General features: G+C 43.9%; 1 protein-coding gene across 7 annotated transcripts in view; it reads right to left on the reverse strand.

Moving 5' to 3' along the window:
* LOC147725910 (C-type lectin domain family 12 member B-like) overlaps positions 1-22,401 on the reverse strand; it is a 270,787-nt gene that overhangs the window by 187,152 nt on the left and 61,234 nt on the right. For all 7 annotated transcript variants that reach the window (XM_086962824.1, XM_086962826.1, XM_086962825.1 and 4 more), the window contains one exon: positions 13,732-13,821. In XM_086962824.1, the coding sequence (XP_086818950.1) occupies positions 13,732-13,821 (90 nt within the window). The remainder of the gene's footprint in view (positions 1-13,731; positions 13,822-22,401) is intronic.

The raw sequence follows: 22,401 nt of genomic DNA on the forward strand, positions 1-22,401 counted from the left end.
GTTTTCAGCATTTGAGGGGTCGAGATTACGTGTTTAGAGGAGATGTTTAATTTGGGCAACATTAAGCAATTCAGCTCAACGCCATACTAAAGAGATGCGTTTGTCAAGGCAAGCGAAGTGGATATAAGGCCTTTGGGGCGTTAAACTATCAATCAACCAACTGTATTTGTATAGCGCAGCACTTTTAACCATAGGGGTATCAGGGTGCTGTGGTTGCTGTGTCTTTGTCGAAGAGCCAGGTCTTGAGATTCTTTCTAAAGTCTGCCAAGAGAGCGGCTGTGTGGAGATGGAGGAGCAGGTTGTTCCAGGTCTTGGCAGTGATATAGGAGAAGGAAGGACCTCCGCTGTGGCTGCAACGGATGCAGGGATGTGAGCATGATGAAGATTTTATATCAGAGCCAGTGCAGAAGAAATAATCCTCAGGCTTGAGGAGAATAAGTTCCAAGAAGAGATTGTTCTGGAACTCGCATGGCATATAGGAATAGTGTAGAGTTTCCCGTTTTTTAAAGAGATGTTTTAGAGACATTGAGGTGGTGTCTAATTTTGTTTATTTTGCCAGGGAATGAGGAGCACTCATTTTGTCTAGTAACGCTAGAGTGGGAAGTGGAGGAGCCATTTGTTTGAGATTTCAAATATGTTTTTAAGTCTGTTTCTTGATAAATTAGTTGAGTGTTCAGACATACTGCTTGAGTCCAGAGAATGAAGGATTTGTAGATTTATATTTTTCAGATTGAGCTGAGAGAGTGACAAAGCAGTTTTGTGACTCTGCATGCCTTCCTACTACCTTTTAGTGTTCAAACAGAGTTTCTTTTGAGACTGAGGCAATAGGAGAACCATTTGGCTGATTTAGTTTTCTGAAGGATTTCCTAAAACATGGTAAACTTGGCTAATCTCAAATTAGTTTATTTAACTTTCTGCCAAAGTCACAGCATATGGTACAGGAAATACACCCATGGCATGGAGGTTAAATGTAATCTAAAAACTGCAGCACATATTGTGCAATCTACTAGGCTGCCAAGGACCGTATGAATTAAGGCCGACACATGCATGCAGAAAGACTTGTCAAAATAACTCTTTTTGATAGGAGTGAATCCTACCTTTCAATATTAACTATGTCACCCCTAAGCAGGCCTTACAACACACAGGTTAAAGTGCCTGTACAAAGAAGTAGAACTTGTAAGAATTTAAAGTTTGCATGTTCTTATGGTGATTAACAACAAAAGCTATTTTCATTGTATAGGTGCTATTGATTATTTTGTGAGAAAACTCAATGCACAAGTAAAGTGCTATTTTTCTAACTTTGCCTTAGAAAATGTTACAGTCAATCAGTTTTTTCATATTTATTAAAAGCCTGAACACAGGGTGAACTTGGATATTTGAGAAATGTACAAAAAAAGTGACTTTTAGAAAGATATACATTTCTGCTGCGGTGAGCAGTCAAAATATCGATTTATTTATTTCGACATACAGTAATATTGAGTTTTTTAAATTGTAGGGACAGAATATCGATTTCAAAAATATTGTTTACCAGAAAATCGACCTTAAGGTAAATAATATTGTTTTTTTATATCGATGTAAGTAATATCAAAGTTAATAATATCGAAATAAGTATTATCGTTAGCAGAAATTCTGTTGTGAATAATATTGATATTTATATTAGTGGTATGTATTTTATATGTATGTTTAACATTTTTTGTTATGTAGTTTTATTATTTTGTAATATATGTATTACATTTTTGAAAAGAGTAATTTTTATAAAGTAAATTTTGCGTTTTATTTTCAGAGCGGGTTGTGGGTTTAAAGAGGAATACGGTAGGAAGTAATTTAATGATAATTAATGAATTAGTATGTTTTTATTTAGTGTTACTTCTTATTAATTTATTGTTAATTATCAATTGGTTATCAATTGATTAATGTATCATCATAATAATTATAATTAATTCATTATTTTGTATTTATTGTTATTGTTAATTAAGTTATTGTTTATTAATTATTAATTGGAAATAAAAATTTTATTAGTTGATTAATTAATAATTAAATTAATTATCTTAATTGTTATGTGTAGCGGTTTGTGGGTTTATAGGGGAATAGGATGGGAAGTAATTTAATTATCATAAATTAATTCACTTTTTATTTATTTATTGTTGTTGGTAATTAATTTATTGTTACTCATTATTAATTGGTAATTACTTTTTTATAATTATATTAATTATAATTAATGTATTATTATTTTTTATTTGCTTTTGTTGTTAATTTATTGTTTATTTATTATTAATTGGTAATACATTTTTATTAATTGATTAATTGATAATTACATTAATTATGTTTATTTTTATGTATAGCAGGTTCTGTGTTTATGGGGAAATAGGGTGGGAGGTAATTTAATTTTATGTAAGTAAATATTAATTTAATGTTGTTGTTATTTTTTATTAATTTATTAGTTTATTTAATAAGTATGTTAATGTAACCGCTACGCTATCCTACATTTTTAACATTCACTGGAGTTGGAATAGCAAGTTTTACACCTACGCTATCCAACACTTTTCCTACTGCTGCAGTCATTGGAGTGGGATTAGTAATTTTAACCCCTCCGCTATCCAACACTTTCCCTGTTGCTGCACTCTCTAGAGTGGGAATAGTAATTTTAACCTCTACGCTATCCAACACTTTCCCTACTGTTGCAATACCCTGGAGTGGGAATATTATTTTTTACCCTTACGCTGTCCAACACTGTCCCTACTGTTGCACTCCCTGGAGTTGGAATAGTAGTTTTTACCCCTACGCTAGAAAACACTTTCCCTACTGTTGAACTCTCTGGAGTAGGAATAGTAATTTTAACCCCTGTACTATCCTACACTTTCCCTACTGTTGCACTCACTGGAGTGGGAATAGTAATTTTTACCCCTCCACTATCAACATGTACCCTACTGTAGCACTGTTTGGAGTTGAAATAGTAGTTTTATTACCTCCGTTTTGTAATTTTTTTTATAATATTTTACTTAATGTAGTATATAATTAATAATAAAAAGAGTAATAAAAAAATCAATTTGTTATAGATATTTATGTAAATTGTATTTATATTATTTTTTATGTGTATAGATGCATTTATATTTTATGATTGAGTTTGAGTTGAGTTTAAGGAATTTGTAGAGCGCGCATACACCTAGCGGTTTCTTGGCGCTGTGTGACTACTGCTACTCAGGGGGCAGAAAGGTTGAGGGATACGGCAATTTAAGAGGGGAAGGCTTGGGTAAAAAGAAAGGTTTTGAGGCCTTTACGGAACAGGGGGTACTGGGAGCAGGATCTCAAATGGAGTGGGAGAGAATTCCAAAATGCGGGAGCCGTGGTAGAGAATTTGGAACCTCCCCACTTTTTCCGTTTGAAGCGGGGAACCACAAGGAGATGATGGGTAGCAGAGCGAAGTTCTCTTGGTGGAATGTAGTCTTGAATGGCTGTATTAAAGAAAGATGGGGCAGAGCCAGTCCGGGCTTTAAAGGTGGTACAGCCAAGCTTGAATAGGGCACGCTGCCGGACAGGTAGCCAGTGAAGGGATACGAGAAGGGGTGTGACATGTTGTGATTTAGGTAGATTAAAGACCAGACGGGCGGCTTGGTTTTGAACCAGTTGGAGACGCCTCTGCGAGGTACGCAGGCATGCCGTGATAAAGGGCATTGCCATAGTCCAGGCGAGACGTCACCATGGCCAGGAGTATTAGTTTGAGGGCGGCTGAAGAGAAGAATCGTGAAACTTTACGTATTGTCCTAAGGGAGAGAAAGGCTGAGGATACAACAGCACTGACTTGAGAGTGGAGGGAAAGTTGATTATTGATTTTGAACCCAAGAGTCTTGACGGAGGAGACTGGAGTGGGTGGGGAACCTAAAGAGGGGGGCCAAAAGGAAGAGGACCAGGGACTGAGCAACCACCCGTCAACAACAATTCCGTTTTGTTGGGATTGAGTTTCAGGTGATTGAAGTTCATCCAGTCCTGGATAAAAGTCATGATGGACTGAAAATTAGATATTGACTCGGGGGAGGAAGAGAGAGAAAAGATAAGCTGGAGATCGTCTACGTAGTTGTACACAGAGACCTCCAGCTGCTGTAAAGCAAAAATATGGGGGGCAATGTAAAGGTTGAATAAGAGAGGGGACAAAGAGAATCCTTGGGGGACCCCGCACTGGATAGGCCGAAAGTCAGCTGAGTACTCACCCAGGCGAACCGCCTGAGTGCGACCACTCAAGAAGGAGGATACCCATAGCAGGGCTGTCCCTCCGATTCCCGCCACCTCGACACGTGAAAGTAAGATGGCATGGCCCACCGTGTCGAATGCGGCAGAGAGAACAAGGAGGACCAGGGCCTGGGGCTGAGAGCGTCCATGCCCTCTCGGAGGTTGTCCAGGACAGATATAATTACTGACTCAGTTGAATGTGCAGGGCGGAATCCAGCCTGCCTAGGAGACAAGACACTGTTTCTTTCCACAAAGGCACTCAAGGTTCTGACAACATGACGTTCCAGTACCTTTGCCAGGAAAGGCAGGAGAGAGATGGGACGGTAGTTGGCTGGGTCCGAAGGATCCGCCCCAGGTTTTTTTAAAATAGGAACGATCACTGCCGATTTGAGTGATGGAGTAACAATACCCTGGGATAACGAGCTGTTAAGAAACGTAAGAGGCAGTGAGGGGCAATGGGAGTAGATCTGCTTCAAGATGTAGGCAGGGCAGGGATCCAGCGGGGAGCCGGATTTAACCAGCGGAAGAATGGAGGAGAGTGAATCAGTCGTGAGGGGGGGGATGGAATCAAGACGTGCTGCGGCTGGGGGACAGCAAGGGTCAGTGAAGGACGGGGATGGGGGAGGGATCTTAGCTTTGATCGTACTAATTTTGTCTAGGAAAAAGGAGTTAAGGGAATCGCAAAGTGGTTGTGATGGGGAGGGTTTAAGTGAGGCTCTATCAGAATAGGCGAGGTCTTGAACGATGGAAAATATTTCTCTAGGCCGGTTCTCCGCGAGCTGAATTTTAGATGAAAAATAAGTCTTTTTGGTTTCCAGAATGGATTTCTTGTATTGTGCTAGGAGAGTGGTATAGCGAGTTCTAGAAGTAGGGCAGTAATCCCGCCTCCAAACGAGTTCCGCTTGGCGGAGATTAAGTTTTTGGGTCTTCAGGTCATTGGAAAACCATTGATTAGCATCTTTGGGGCGTTTGGACGAGATGCGCTTCAGAGGGGCGATGGAGTCGCAGCCATCCCGCAGCCAGCTGTTGATAGATTCAGCTTGTCCAGAAGATGGCAGCCCAGAAAGGTCGGGGCTGGATAAGGAGAGTGTGGCAGATAGGGCCTCAACGTCAACGCGGTTCCATGATCGTGCCCAAACGTTTTTAGCGGGGGTGGACTTGGGGAATGAGAGGAGGGATAGAGAAAAGGTGATCAGAGACTGATCTGACCAAAGACAGGGAGAAATAGAAAGTGAGGTGACTGGACAATCTCGGTGCCAGATTTGGTCAAGGATATGTCCCAACCTGTGCGTGGGGGCATGGACAGCAGAAGTGAAATTGAGCGACTGGAGGAAGTCTGAAAACTCTTTGGAAGTAGCACATTCCGCGGGGTCAGAGGGCCAAAAGTTGAAGTCTCCCAGGACAACAATGGAGGAGTGGTTGACGACCAAGGTAGCCATCAGGTCTTGGAAATTAGGGAGAAACGTTTGAGGGGAAGACGGGGGTCGGTAGATAAGGACACACGTGAGTGGGGGAGTCAGGGAAAGTGAACGGGCAACTAAACAGTCTGAAGAGCCCAGGGAAGGGAAGGCTAAAGGTTGAAACGTGATTTCTTTACGGGCAATCAGGGCAACCCCTCCACCTGGCTTTCCGGAGGAACGATCGGCTCGGATAGCATAGTAAGATGGGGGGAGTATTGCCAATAGGGAGGGGAGAGAGCTATCCGAGAACCAAGTCTCGGTAAGGAATAGCAGGTCGGGTTTATGGGATTCCAGTAGCATGAAGAGGTCGAGCTGATGTTTGACTGCCGATCTAGTATTGAGATACATTGCAGATACAACTGTAGGGGAAGGGCCAGTGAGAGGCGGGACAGAAGGACGGCTAGTCCAAGGCAAGGACGTGGAACTGGTGTGGAGTGGGTTTTGAGAAGTCAGGAGGCCAAGACTGGTGATTCGGGTTGTAGTGGTAGCAGCTAATGGCCACTTGCCTTGAAGATCGGTCAGTTGCGAGCGGGAATAATGGATGAGAGAGGCAGATTATATGATATTTAATATTTTTTATAAGTTATTAAAGGAATTATAAAAAAATATTAGTAAGTATTTATATTATATATTATATGTATATGTTTCATTTATTTTTACATTATATATATATTACTTATAATTTTTAAACATTTTTAACTATGTTTATTTTAATTATATGTATTATTTACTTTATTTTACATTATTATTTTAACTACAAAACTTTTGACATCGATATATTTTTTCCGATATTTTTCTACTTACTATAATGTAGATAGGATGTCGATATTCTTGACTTCGATATTCTTGTGTCGATATTTCTGTACGTCGATTTTCTGTCTACTGATATTCTGTCAGACATTCTTCTGCTGCCACTTCAGTGGCCTAATTAGCATTAGCTCCCCTGCAGCTGCTCTCGGTGCCAGTGCTTCACCTCCTAAATAGGTGTGAAACTGCTCCCATGACAAAGACAATGGCCCAGCCTTTTTGGCAGTATGGCATGCCTGCGATGCATGCTGTTCAGCTTATCTCAGCAAAGGCCACTTGTGAGGGTCCAGGAACTTCAAGAACTTTAAAGGGACCAAGATGAGGCCTGCCCATTAATATTTTAGCGTAAAGTGAGTCCTGGGGAAGAGTGGTCTTGTGATCCCATGGTACAGAATAGGAATCCTCATTCCTGTCATAGCAAGGGAAGCCATTTGCTGAACAAAATTGTGGGTGTAGGTAGGAAGTGATTGCTCATTCTCATACTGCTTGTGGGTGAACCACAAGCTAAGCTGCTGCCAGGGAGAGACTGCCATACTGAGTTTCTGAGAATGGTGCACTAGGGGGTAGAATGAAGTAAGGCAAACAGGAGGATGTGCTTAAACGAGGGAAAGGTTTCCCTTTGGAAACTTGTTTTACTCATTGGTTAGGAAGAGTTATGTAATGTTATGTTATGGTAAATGTTTTTATAAAGCGGTTGTATGCCCCCAAGGGCATCTTGGCACTAGCTGAGTTAGAGAATGAATAGATCAGATGGTTTACCAGGAGACAAACATCCAAGCATTGCAATAGTCAAGCCTTAAGATAACACTGTTCAACTGCACTGGGGAAAGAAAGGAATCTGTTGTGCTTGCAACACGACTCACGCCACAGGATGCGACACGCATCACCCTATCCTTGTGCCACGGTGCACTGCATTGTAAATGCGATGCATTCGTGGTGGCGCAGGGAGGGAATTGCATGTCGCATCTGTTCTGGCGCATGCCTGCCGATTTTCAGAGATGCGCCAGAACTCATAAATCTGCTCCTAGATCTGTAATTTCCTCTTCCAAGAACCTAAAAATTTCAGCCCAATCAGTAGGAGGAGTCCATAAAAATAATTAAAAGTAACACGCACATTTAAGAGAACAAGGGCTCAATGTGTCGGACAAATAACCTTGACAAAGTTTCATCAATCAGATCTAATGATACTTCAAGAACTCTGCAATCGGCCCTACCTGCCTCGACATTGAGGTCTTGTCTCCCACCACCACCTGAGACTGCGCTGGATAGATTATGCTTGCTTGTATCCCTGCTTCAAGAAGTACCTTCCTCAAGTCCTCTCTCATGATGCGCTACATACCTTACAGAAAATTCTGTGCCTCTTGTAGCTCATCTTTCTTCTTTTTTGTCTGCTTTAAAACACCATCCTGAGTAAACCCTCCAACGGGACTGTCTGGATCATGCTTTCAGACTTGTCACCTGATTGTCCTACTAACGAGTTTATACTGCAATATCTTCCCATTAGTAGGGGAATTCCCCCTTCTGTTGATTGGTTTAGCTGTTCTTTGAAGAAGTCTACAACCCAGCCCTTCCGACTGCAAGAGTCTCCTCTGCTTCACCATTCCAGAATCCTCAGGCTTGAGGCTTCTTCACATTCTCCTGTCCTTCCAATCTCTGCCTCTGTTCAAACCCAATCTGAGGGCACACTTCTGAACACTGGTATTTATTTTAACAGTATCTCTCTGCTTAGTGACAAACTTCTTACTTGCTGATATTGTTTTCTCTACAGATGGTTGCTTGCCTCAGTTACATATTTTCTTACTTCTGTGCAGTTCAGACTAGAGTCTACAATGAAATAATGTGTGGCTGAGCTAACCTTGGTCACACCGGATAGATTTCCCTTGGACTTCCAGGCCAAAAAAGTCTACCAGCCAGGGACAATGGGTGGTAGGCATCCAATGAATCTGCCCAAACTTATCTGGGTGGGGTGATAAATAGAAAGAAACAAAACCTGCTTTCTTTAGATGCGTGGTCCCACGCTGTATTTAAAAAAAGTCTTGTTTTACTTCGCAATTGCAGTGTTCCCCTCCATCGCTGGTCTCCTCTTTGTTGTGTATGCCGAGTATAAATCTGCTGTGTCCATTGAATAATGGACACAGCAGGAACACGAGGACCACTCCTTTCATTGCATAAAATAAATCTGAGACTTGCAGCACCCCGCGCATGAAGGCGCTAAAGCAAAAAGAGTAATCGTAAACATTACGAAATAAAAAATCGATAAGGATGCAAACACGAAGACAAAGATCGTAAAAGATAAAGAAACACACGATCTAGAAAGTGAATACTAGAGCATACGACCAGCAATGATTCAGATAAATAAAAGAGACCGAGCCCTGATGAGAACCCATAAAGTGACAGGAATGGGTTTGAAACGCGTCGGCTTTTGAATCAGGAATGCATTAATTTGCAGTACATTTAATGACTTTGACAAATTTAATATGCACTAATTTGCTAATTGTTGAATAATAGTATCTAAATGTTCACTTTGTCCTTTGTTTAGTTAGATATCATTTATGTGAGTCTAATTGTTGATCAAAATGAATATGGTGTCTATATATGTAATGTAATTTATGTGGTGTTTATATATGCAATGTGGAATGTAATTGTTTTGAAAATTTATGTTGGAATTGTTGAACTGTTTTTGTACCTAAACTTTTTTGAATATAATGAAATAAAAAGCAAAAAGGTATTAAGTAAATATACCCAACAGACCATATAGTAATACTGGTTCGTTTTCCTCAATTGGGAGGTGTCAAGTAAGGTGAAGTTGGCATGACCATAAGTTGGCGAAAAAGAAAAGGTGGCTGAAACATGTAGACTGCAGTAGATGCTCGAGTAATAGTACCCCAAAGGCATCATCCTTTGGTTTCAACGTTGCCACACAGACCACATTAGAAATGTAAGTCTGGGGTACTGTGTAGACAATTTTACTTTCTAAGGGCCCTGCAAATATACCTAGTGCTCCCTCGATGGTCGAAGTCATAAGCACATCCAATACCGGTTGTATCGGGGAGAGCTCTGTGATGAAGCATGCCACTGTATGAATCAGTGGGTGGGAGGTTTTTTTTTGTACAAAATCACTTTTGGGGAGCTTTTAGTGTGATAAACAGAAGGTTAATTCTCTGTTTGATTATTATGTAGCTATTATGAAGCTGAATCAACCTATGTACAATGGCTTCTCTATTCCCTCATTTGATTTAGTCTGGTTAAACAAAAATCAACAAAGTCAAGAAACTACACCAAGAACATTATGTTTAGTTGTGCAAGTCAAACCATTGGCACTACTGCGTTGGTTATAGTTGATGCTAATATCAGTTTTTTAACCTGTTATTGAGAATCAAACTATTTAATTTTTTTGTTTTAAGCAAACTCTGGTTCTTGCCAATATACATATTTGACTTATCTCGCCTCTCAAATAAACCATAGTATGTGGGTGTTAGAGGCTGGCCTGGCTTATGATGTACACTTATGTAAGGGGACACCCTGCCCCAGTCCAGACAACCCTTATGGTGATTTTGGAGGTCTTAGACAACCTTGGGAAGCTCTCTAAGTAGTAGCTGTGGAGGGCAGCCTTCAGGCTGAGTCCAGAAGGAGTGTAAAGCAGCTTGTTTTACTAGAATGCAATCTTATAGGTATAGATTAAGTGAAAAAAAACACACAAGGTATTTATAAAAAAGATGTATTTATTATATAATACTCACTAACACATACAGATATCTCTTGCCCGGAGATTTACATAATGCACACAATACATAGAAATCACGTAAATAGCACAGAATACAAAGTGGATCCGAGGGGGGTACCAAACCATATACTAAGAAAGTGGTATAAGAACCACAACTCATGTCAGGACAATGCCCAAATGACGTAGAAGTGTCAGGGACCCAAGGTGAGTGACTAGGAACCCCACGGAGATTGTGTGCAGTGTGAGAACACGACCCCGTTCTCCGTACAAATCAATGTGTAAGTCATGGTTGTCGTTTTAAATATTAAGAAACCTTCTCCAGTGGACCCCGAAGAAACCCAATGGAAGACAGAAGGTTGGAGAGCCACTTCACCCGTGGATACCCTAGTAGCCATGTTACCTAAACCAGGAAAGCCGTGTGCATAGGTGTGATGTGGTGTTGGAAACCACTGTCGAACCCAATGGAGGACTTCAAGAAAGTGCTGCTGCTGGTTAAGGAGAAAGTGTCCAGTGAAATGCGAAGGTGGATTCAAGTTGAAGAGTACCTGCAAGCAGAGGGGACTGAGTCTGTGTCACTCAGGAGTGACCTGGAGACCTGGAAGATGAACGCCTACCGATGTCGGAGGTTGCAGGAGAGTTGATGGTGACCTTGACACTGCGGTTGTGAGGACAAGGCGATGCTGTGGAAGACCAGGAGCTGTGCACAAGCTGTAATACATTGGTTGTCGTGAATTGAGGGGTCGGTGTCCGTCGGGAGCACCAACAAACTTTGGCAACAGCAAACTAAGTGGATATTGAAGAAGGTGCAATGTCGGGACCAGCAAAGTCCAGGGGACTCACCACAAGCAGGGGAGTTAGGGCAGGCCCGAGCAATCAAGGGAGCCCAAAAGAAACAAAGGTGACCCTCAACAGGACCCACAGGCCGGAGGCACTGGAGTCGCAAGAGGACCTCAAGTAACTGCCTACCAAAAGATGCAGGCCACGGTGGAAGCAATGGGGTGTGGACAAAATTTCTGATTACTGGAGATGCTTGAGGTTGGGGCTACTTGAAGCCCAAAGATCTTGGTAGAAGGAAGCCAACAAGCAGTGTGAGAACACAACTGCGTTCTCTGTTCAAATTAATGTGTAAGTCGGAGTTGCAGCTTTAAAGATTAAGGACCCTTCCAGTAGACCCCGAAGAAACTCTGTGGAAAACAGAAGATTGGAGAGCTATCCCACCCATGGATACCCTAGTACCCACTTTACCTACACCAGGGAAGCCGGGTGCATAGGTGTGAAGAGGTGTTAAAAACTGCCATCAACCCCAATGGAGGACTGCAGGAAAGTGCGGCTGCTGGAGAAGGAGAAAGTGTCCGGTGGAATCCGAAGGTGGATTCAAGTTGAAGAGTACCTGCAAGCAGAGGGAACAGAGTCTGTGTCACCCAGGAGTGACCTGGAGACCTGGACGACGAATGCCCGCCGATGTCTGGGGTTGTAGGAGAATTGACGGTGACCTTGACTCTGCAGCTGTGAGGACCAGACGATTCTGAGGAAGACCAGAAGTCATGCACAAGCTGTCCCATGTCGGGTGTCAAGAGGTGAGGGAAATTGGTGTCCTTAGGGAGCACTAACAAGCCTTGGAAACTGCAAACAACATGGATGTCGAAAAAGGTTCAATGTCAGGACCAGCACGGTCCAGGTGACTCACCACAAGCAGGGGAGTCAGGGCAGGCCACGAGCAACCAGGGGAGCCCAAAAGAAACAAAGGTGACAATCATCATGACCCACAGACCGGAGGGACTGAAGTTGCAAGAGGACCTCAAGCAGCTCCCCAAAAGACCACGGTTCAAGCAATGCAGTGTGGACAAACATTCTGATGACTGGAGATGCTTCAGGTTGGGGTTGCTTGGAGCCCAAAGATCTTGGTGAAAGGAATCCAACAAACCTTTGCAACAGAAAGTGGATGATGTGCACAGGGGTTCGGTTCCTGCAGCTCCTACGAGGGATACTGGCCTCAAACTTGGTAAGAGGGCAGCGCAGCGCTCGAGAGCTATGGAGAACTACCACCTGTGTTGCTGAGCCATTTGGAGTCCGTGGGAGCTCAGTTTCAGCAGACCGGTCAGCTTATTTGCGGTGCCTGCAGATGCAGGGAAGTGACTCCTTCACACCTAGGGAGATTCCTTCCGGTGTCTTGGATGACCACAAACCTTGGAAGGTTCCTGTATGGTGCACAGACACAAACGATGCAGCAGACTGGAAGAGAGACGAGGTCGAGACCAAATGAAGTCCAGCGAAGTCCAGAGTGCCCAGTCGGTAGAAGTTGAAGGTGTGTCTGAATTGAATCATGTCCCACGACGAATCTAGGGACCGACACCCAGTTAAGCCCTTAAGTACTCTAAGAAAGTGTTGGGATGATTCAGGGGACCCTCCCAGGGGAGGTTTTGGGCAGTGGGGATGATACTTCGATGTCCTTTGTCCAGTTCTGTAACGGCTCCCAGAGCTGGTTTGAGTTGGACTTTGCAAAGAAGCACCAAATGTGCCCCTCATGTAGACTGAGTGGCGCTGGCAAGTGCACCCACCATGGCCCCAATACAGTAAATCCTGTCTGGTAGGTGGTCACACCTCTCTGTGACAGGAAACCTATTGTTCTGCCTTCATGTGCTCGAGCTTGGCTTAGCAGCTGGAGGGTAGAATCGTGTCTCTGGTCGGCAGCAGCCAAGTTGTGTTGTCCAGGACTAGAAGACTGGTACCGGGAGCACAGAGAGCCTAATGGAGGCCCATTCCAGTGCTTAAATGCACACCTCCCACACAGGTTATGGTGTGGGGGTATGGTTCCAACATGTTTGATACCAAACAGGATAGGATTCGTTGCAGCCGATTTCGAGATGGTTATCACGTTATCACGCGGTGCCCCTCTATATGGTTATTGGCTGCTTCACTTACGTCCTGGGAGAATGGACCCAGTAGGCTGTAGGGTCACCCTCACATTTAGAACCAAGCACCCTGCCCTCAGGATTATAAAGGCCTGCTATAGGGGTGACTTATAAGTTTTAAGTGCAGTGACCCTAGATATAGGAGACCTATATCCTTAGTAAGTGGTACTATCGCCATCTTGCACAGGCTGCACTGGCAGGTCTGCAGTCACAATTTGAGTGGTCTCCCATGGATGGCATAATACATGCTTCAGCCCATGAGGGACTACTGGGGTACTTATGCCCTGGGTACCTTAGTACCATATACTAGGGACTGATAAGGGTGCCTCAGTATCCAATCTGGGATGTATCTACTTACTGAATACAACAATTTAAGGGAGAAAGCAGAGAGAAGGGGATCCTGATTAGCAGAATCCCAGTCAGACTAGTCAATAATAGCTTAGCTCCAGGCAAATAGTGGGGGTAACCAAAAAAGCAGATCCTACTTTGCTACGGTGGGCAATTTCAGAACCCAACAGTTTCTCTTTGTTATATATATGGTTCTTGTTGTTCTGTCAAAACATAGTAGTGGACTTTTAGCAAAAGACATGCAATATATACTTACAAAGAATAGCCATGACAATGCTGACATTCAGCAACAGGAGACAGAGAACTCCCAAAAAAGGTGTGGAGCGGACCCACATTGAGGGTTTACCTAGAGAAAGAGAAACATCGGAGAAGTAATTAAATGCAAAGAACTGCATTACATCTATTCCATAGTATTCTGCCAAGTGTTGGTCAATATTATGACCCCTTTTGTGGGTGCAAAGGGATATTCAGACTGTTCTCTGACACAGCACAATATGGACAGTGGAAGAACCAATAGTCTCCATTCTAGACCATGCATTGGAGTAACCCTCAGTATAGAATAACACAGAGCAATGTGAAGGGATCTTCTAATGCGAAGAATAGACTGTTTTTGGAAGTGATGCACTCCATTAAAGCAATGTCTCTGTTGCATTGGGACGATTCGTCTCAGGATTACTGTTTTATTTCTCCTACATGCACAAGTTACTCAGACTTATAGTGAAGAATTTGGCAGCGTTCTGCCTTGATTTTCTGTTCATGGTCAAGCAAGAGTTATAGAAGGCCAGCAATGGATGGTCACGGATTATCTGTGTTTTTGACCTTCCAAATGACTAAATTGGGTTTGGAGATCTGATTAGAGGTTACAACAGCTGAGACTTTCCAAAGATCATTCATAAGACTGGCCCCAACCTGTAAAACGCTCTTAACACCTTGACTGCTGCAGTAATTCCCCCTCTGTGCTGCAGATCCTCCAAACTCGCAAATGCCTAGTCAGGCAAGCACTGAGTCCTAGACCCGAGGTTATTGATTGACAGATCACAGTTAGGATGGCATGTAGCCAGCAGACAAACGCACAAACAGGAAACTTTAGATCAATCCTACAGATAGGTGCAGCAACACTGAAATGGTCAAGGGAGATTGGCCCCAATAAAGCAAGCATGGCCTGAGAGGGTACACCCACTCCTAAAACACCATAAAGTCACATAACACATGAGTTAATCAGGACACAGCCCATGTAGTGATCATGTGCTTCCCATGCTTGGTCATCTGGACAGATTACCCACTGGCCACATTGTGCCCAGACAAGGTCTAGGCCCACCAGTATTTCCCATTATACAATTACTTTATGACTTCAAAGGCAGCACCTGACATTCCTTACCATACAAGGATCACCTGAAACCATTATTACCTATGAAGAACTGAAGAAAAGGAGGCAACCACCCAATTGTAAACGGAGCCAGCCATCAGACTCTGTGCTTGTAACTATTCTGCCGGCCCCTAACAAACTGTTCCTGTTTTGCAAAACATCTCTTGTCCCTTGTTTTTTCAAGGTATTTCATGTTCAAGCAACAGTTTGGAAAGCAACATTGGAGCTGATTGGTACCTCGAAGCCGACTGTAGCCAAAGGATGGAGACCCCACCCGGACAGATTCACGTTTGTGCGTCAAGGAAGGTGAGCAGACACCGCAATTGTTTGGAAGTTCTGGTGAAGCAGCAGGGCGGAGGTCTGTCCTGAAGCAGCAGTAACAAAATGTAAGACACTACATCAGAATCTAATTTTAAGCATTTGGTGTATGGTAAACTAGGGACAAGCGTTAAAAGATAACCTGAGTGCCCTGCCACTGAAAGAATTTGCCATATTACCTATTTTATATGTCTTACCTGAGTAGTCGTAAAGCAGCCTAGGAGGCGATCCTGCGGAAGTCTCCTAATTTCAATAGTGAGCATGCTAGGAAAGGTGAATATTTATTGTATAGTGTTTGATAACTCCCAGGATGCTGTTTTTGTGCCTGATTGGGCAGAGTTGGAGCCTCAATCTCATTGTTTAGTCTAAAAGGTTATCTCACTGCCACTGGTTTCTTAACACCGGTGGTATCTGAAAGGAATGAGAGAAGTTTGTCACTTGGGCTGCTGGGCGTAACACAGAGTGTATGCTTTTTCTGCTGGGCATGACACAGATGGTATGCTTGGACAGCTGGGTGTGACAGAGATGGTACTCTTGGCCCCTGGGTGTGTTACAGGGTGTGACTCGGACTTTAGGGAAACAGATTTGGACATGGGAAATTAGGTATAACTTGACTGTGTCCAAGAGGGGCCTGAAGTTCCTGAGTTATTCCTTTTTCTGCATTTATTAATATTACCTTTGTCCTCTGAGGCAGAGTATCGGGCTCAGTTAGTGCTATGTACTTTGCAGAGTTTCCCCTGTATACAGGATAGCATGTGCTAGGAGTGGGCTAAGAAATGTTTGACAAGGCAATCGCTTTTTTGTGTCAACCTTTCTTGAGTTGGTAGTGTACATATGATGATATGGTGCTGTTATTTATTTCAAATTGTATTTACTACAAGAATTGATCAGAGCCTGTTCTAAATATTCAATGTTGTCACCTATGTCTCAATATTTCATCTGAGGGTGCTGTTATTTCTTGGAAACTGTATTTGGTGAAAACATTGACATCGTTCAGATACTGTTTTTAAAATTGCATTTTCTATCTATGTTGCAACCCTTTAATGCATTGTTGTCTGTGTTTGTTGAATTGTTCAAGTTGAATTGTTTGATGCATCTGTGAATAGCCCTGAGCTCATTGTACATAAAATTGTAAGAGTGCACCTTGTACGTTTGTCCCAGCGATTCGAGTAAAGGAAAAACTCCCAAAAGGTTTGAGTCATATTTTGTCCACAAAAACACAGAAATTATCATGGATTGATTCCCCATTAAAACACAATGCAAACCATGTGCCACAGACAGGGAAAGGATCCTAATACGTTTTGCCAAGAATGGCACGCACACACAAAGGCAATTTCCTGGCCTAATGAGGGAATATATGACAATAACGTAATGGAACACACTAAAACACATACAAAAACAAATATACAGGCCGAAAGAGAGACAACTGAGAGGCATTACTAGAACTGTGGGCCATCTTTGAAGAGGCCCAGGGAGATAGCTGTATGATGCTGATAACAAGTAAGGAGTCAGCACCTCCCCCACCATATGTAGGTATGGAGATGCTCATGCCAGGTCCCCCTGCATTAGGATATTCCAATTTGCCCACAGTAGGATCTGACAGGCCCCCCCACCACTGAAAGATGGACAGTTAGGCAAAAGCATTAGGAAACAAAAGGCCAGCGAGACCAGACAAATGCAGCACAGTTCAGTGGCTTTGGAAATCATTTTACCACTATTTGACATTAAATGCCTGCTAAGTAGCCTTATGGGAGAGCAGCCTAACGTGGTGTTTGTCCAAGCTTGCATTGACGCCATTACGCTAACAGACACTAAGCACAATGGGCCGCTATTAATTCATACAGTCCAAAATATGTATGGCCCTGAGAGATATGTTCCCTGACCACCCAGATGTAGGAGGGTTAATAGCAGAGACTATAAAGCCAGTGCAGAGCATACCTGATTTTTTTAATAGAATGAGGGAACAATGGGGACAAGAGACAGGACAGCCGTCGACTGATAAGGGCCCACACGTCACATTCTTTTACAATATTCTTAAAAAGTGGTTACCCACCGAGATACTGAGCGGGATGGACAGTGTGGTTGAGTTAGACACCAAACCCTGGCGGGAGATACAAGCCCAGTACCACAGAAAGAAGCAATAAAAGGACATAGAAAAACAGGAGCAAGCCCAGAGAGACAGTTCTAAATTGACCCCACACAAACTGAAAAAGACCACCCTCGAGGGGGCCGCGTTGGCCTCAACTGTGCAGATGGCACCAGTCTCAAGGAGAGCTCCAATACAAAACCCCAACGGGTTTCAACCCAGCTATGGCATTAGAGGCCAGGGAGGTTGGCAGCATCCAGACACTAGGGAGTGCTACTATTGCCACAGGATGGGCCATCTGGCAGACGGTTAAAGGCATACCATGAGCAGAGATCGATAGGCCAGGGCCAGCCAGCACAAAACCACATGAATGTACACCCACAAGGCTAAGCACAGGGGAATCAGAATGCACCAACCACTAAGCCTCAGGAAGGTCCACCATCCGCAACCACAGACAGGGAACTCTGCCCAACAGGGACTGGGGCCACAACCCCAGCAGGGAGGAGTAACGATCTGGAGAGGTAGCACAAGTAAGAACAGTAAGCTGCCACTCACCCTCTTCCCCAAAAGCCGCACCAAATAAAGAAAGAGAGACAAATAAGACAACAATGGAAATTCAAATTTTTACTTGCGTCCAGAGATTCAGAGTGACTGAAGGCTGTGTCAATCAGGTATCCTGATTAAAGTTCGACATCAATGGTTACGCAATGGTCACCTAAGGTGCCTCCGGGAGCAATGGCCCCACTCAGCTGCTGATCCCCCAGGGCAGTGTTGGCTGGTCACAACCCATGGGGAGGGCAGTCTTACGAGGGAGCAGGGTGGCACCCAGGGAATGCATGTAAAACGCAGACACCTAGGTCCCCACATCGAGAGTCAATAGGGACGGGTTCCTATCACAAGGTCGAAAGGTCCCCATTCTCTGGCAGCCGGCCCAGGACCAATGTTTCCATCATGATGGGTAGTCCCAACAGCGCCTCCGAATAGCTTGAGGCCTCTGCCCAATGGAGGCCCCATTTTTCAATTCTAAAACGAAGCTGCCTTCAGTAGCAGGAGCCAGGATTCCCGTGCGCCTAGGATGGTAAAGACCCTACAAACCCCACAGCGCACACACAAACAGTCAATAAGCTGCAAGGCTTCTGCATGATGCCGCGTCCAAGCCTCCAGTGAGAGGGTTCACCAGGTGACCAGGCGTCCCGGAATTGTTGAGACAGTCCTGGTTCTTCATCAGCACCTGTCAGTCTCTGGCAAACGTTTTTGGTCAAGGCCATGCGTTTTTCATGTCTTTGGAAGTCCCAAAAGGTGTTTCATTTACTGATTTTACAATTTGAAAAGTCTGGCCACCATGCCATACTCTTGCAAAATAGCGACAAAAGGCATGGCAGTTCATTAGGAGATCCTGGCCAGAAGCGGGGGACAGCAGGCCCAAGGGTGCTGAAAGGAAGCAAGATTTGTTCTGAGGGAGAGCAGGGTGCATGGGAAGGGAGATTCCCTATGCCCACTGCAACTCCAGACAAAGGTAGGAAAGCGGATGCTCTCCCCTGTATCAAGCATAGTGACCAACACACACTCCAAACCTTGCAAGCATCATCCAGGGAAAGCAGTCGGCCCTACCTCAGGCACCACAAGATGGCACGGATAGGGGATTAAAAAGGGGCCAGGTAGTAGTCTCTGACACCCCTCCTCGCATGACAAATAAGGCAAGGTCAAGATGCCTGGTGGCGCATGGGAGGGTCACGGGGTATGCCACCTGCCGGTAAGTAAGAGATACATACACTCCCGGTCTCGAGGCCTCGTTGCAGTCGCCGACAACAATCAATAGCGGCACGCCCCTTCATCATCTATTACCGCGCCGGCTAAAACATAACCCCATCCAACCCTATGTTCACGGGACCACCCCACAAATATTCTGCACTAATCTAAGCACCCAGTTTGGAATGAGGGGGGGGGGCTCAATGGCTCATAAAAGAGATTAACCTGTCTGGATAATCGATTATTGCCTTTATTTCCCCAAAACCATCAAAAGATACCCAACAGGGTCCACACAGAAATAATTTCCTTTCAAATTGGGTGACCTTGTTAGGATTCTGTGACCTGTGGAAAAAATATTTCACCTCCCATTAATACTTCGTTTGTCGAGACTGTGTTTCTTTGTGGTATCTGACTTGTCATAGACAAAGAGCACATTCTTCTTTAAGTGGATGTTTCATGCAATCTGCCTGTGGAACAGTGATTGTGTCACACAGGGAGGGGACCACAAGCACCGTCACAACAAAGAGAGCAAGCCAGCACTCCTGATTACAACTCCAGAAGAGAAGGTCCTCACTTTAGGGCCGGCATTCAGAGCTCATTCTTACACAGCTTGAAGCTGTTAAATCCTAACTGAGGCAATTGAAGACAATGCTGGTAGCCTTCTATTAGCTGGCGAAGACGAGATTTGTTACAAGGTCCATGATTCTGCGGAATACCAAGTGAGGTAAACCCCCATAATTGACACTGTTTCCTACCACGAGCAGATATATGTAGTATACTCCTGACAGCTTCTGAGGCCTTCACTCCCTCCTCTGGGACCTGTAAACATGCGAGACAGAGATGTTCTTGACCTTCCTTTAAGGACTGCAGAAGTGTTGATGAAAATAACTGGGATACAATCTAGTTAAACCTGCTGCCCAAATGGCATTCTCATCTTCAAATTTGTAGGAAATGTGCTTCTCTCTTGACCCCTCACTTACTGAATGTATTCAATGAATCCATCCAATGTGGAGTAAGCAGAGTACACAACACTCCCTCCAGCTTGCAGTAGATGGATAAGGCAAAGGCTGTGGAAAAACCTAGATGTGTTCAGTAAGATGCCATGGCTTATTACTAATTAGGATAAGTCAGTCATAAAACCGGTGAGGGATGCGTAACTTACTAGGTATTCACTGGAAGTTCAGGGTCCACGTGCCAACAAACAACTTAAGCTATCTGGAAATACAAAAAGAATCCTCAGAAAAGTCCAGAGCTCGACTTGACCCCTCTCATGAAAAAAACACAGAAAGACATTCAGGGATGGACTATATTGTAATTCACTGTCCTTGACAGTGTGGCATTAATTGAGATGACCACAAACCCAAGGATACTCTGCGTACAGCAAAACTATTCCTATGAGCTCCTGCTCACACTCATAATATCCACTAGACTGGTAAGAAACTGAGAGTCCCCTTCAATAAATGTGTACAATCAATGTATGCCGATGGCTTAGAGTAGTAGATAGGCCGTTTCATTATTGGGCATCCCAGCACACTACTATCAAAGACTGGCTCTTTAGCATTAGAGATGACACCTGCACACACTGGAACTGTTTGAAGGATCTGCTATTTGGCTCCAATGTATCACCTAGGCCGGCAGGCCAAACTAAGCTGGTCCATTACAGAGCATAATACATTAGGAGACATATGGGCACGCAGTCGTACAAAATCATTGGAAGACGTAAAGGAGGATTTTGGGCATCATAATCTCAATTCTGCAATTCTGTTTTTTGTTAGACCTGGCATCTTTGGTGTGGTTTCTCCTAACTTTTTGCCTCTAACTCCTGTATTTTTGATGCTGTGCTGGATTTAGTTTTTGCTGGCTTAGATGCTTAGGGCACTTTGCCACTGCTGATCAGTGTCAAAGTGCAAGGGCTCCCTGTGTAAATTGTTATTACAATTGGGTTTCCCTAATTGGCACATTTGTTTTACAAGTAAGTCCCTAGTAAAGTGCACCAGGAGTGCCCAGGGCCTGTAAATCAAAGGCTACTAGTGGGCCTGCAGCACTGATTGTGCCACCCACATGAGTAGCCCTGAAAAGGTATCTCAGACCTGCCACTTGAGTGTCTGTGTGCAGTTTGTTAACTGCCATTTCAACCTAGCAAGTGCACCCACTTGCCAGGCCATAACCTTCCCTTTTCTTACGTGTAAGGCAGCCCAATTGTATTGCATTGTATTGTATTGTATTGTATTGTATGTGGAGAAGTGTGGCTCACTGGTTAGAGCAGGCAGACCCTGAAGCAGAGGTCAGACTCGGACCAGGGTTCAATTCCCGACGCGGCAGGGTCTTGAGCTCAAATGTCCACGGACTCGATAATTCTCGCTTCGGTACCTGACCTAATCATGGGTTCACACTCTGCAACTCTGGGCATTAAGCTTGCTTAATCTCCACAACGGCCCCCCGCGGCGGGATGCCTGGCTTTCACCTTGGGGATGCCCTGTAGGGGCTATCTCACAGGGAAAAGCCAGGACGGGTTCCCAAGGCAAGCGCTTAGAGACCCCTGGGTGATAAGCGCTATATAAAATCCAATATACAATACAATACAAGGCAGCCCAATGGTAGGCCCAAGCTACCACCCTGGGCAGGATTCAGTCTATGTGAAAGGTAAGATATGTACTGGTGCCTGTGACATGTCCTGAAAGTAAAATACTGCCCATTTTATTTTTCACTATGGAAAGGCTATCTGCCCCATAGAATAGAATGGGAAATACATCATCATCATTCAACTTAATTTCAGTCTTAAACCATAAAAGTGCAAGTGCAGAGAATAACGTACAAACAATTTTAAATCTGAACCAATGCAATGAGGACCAATTGAAGAAGAGCATAAGATGAAATACAGTACATTAAACATTAATGCATTGGCAACCAATTAAAAGTTAAAAACAATAAGCTAAAACAAAGAATAAACATATACATAGGGACACACAATCTAAAAATCCAACAGTGTTTAGGTGGGCTCAGGTGTGAGGCTAGAACCATGGTTAAAAAAGCCATTGCCTAAACCACTCGGGCGACGAGGCCCACAATGCTGGCTGAGTTCTATGCTTTTAACACATTCGCAGCCATTAAAGTTTACACAAAGGAAATACTTTGTAACATCGTTCAAGTATGGCTTCCCATTGGGACAAGATAGAGAAATAAAGTGTATGCTCTCAGAACTCAGAATTTCATAACACATCTTTTAATAAAGATGTTTTTTCAAATTGCGCAATTGAGAATGCCACTTTTAGAAAGCATGTCTCTGCCTGTTTGTGTATTGATTGTCTGGTTTTGGAGTGACATGGACTGGGGTTGTGCATTCACTGTAGACAGCCACTGGGGGGGTTGACTAGTGCCTGGCCCTTCCAGGATGACTAAGAACTGAG

This window comes from Lissotriton vulgaris, chromosome 3_1 (assembly GCF_964263255.1).
Source record: "Lissotriton vulgaris chromosome 3_1, aLisVul1.2, whole genome shotgun sequence".
Taxonomy (NCBI): Eukaryota; Metazoa; Chordata; class Amphibia; order Caudata; family Salamandridae; genus Lissotriton; species Lissotriton vulgaris.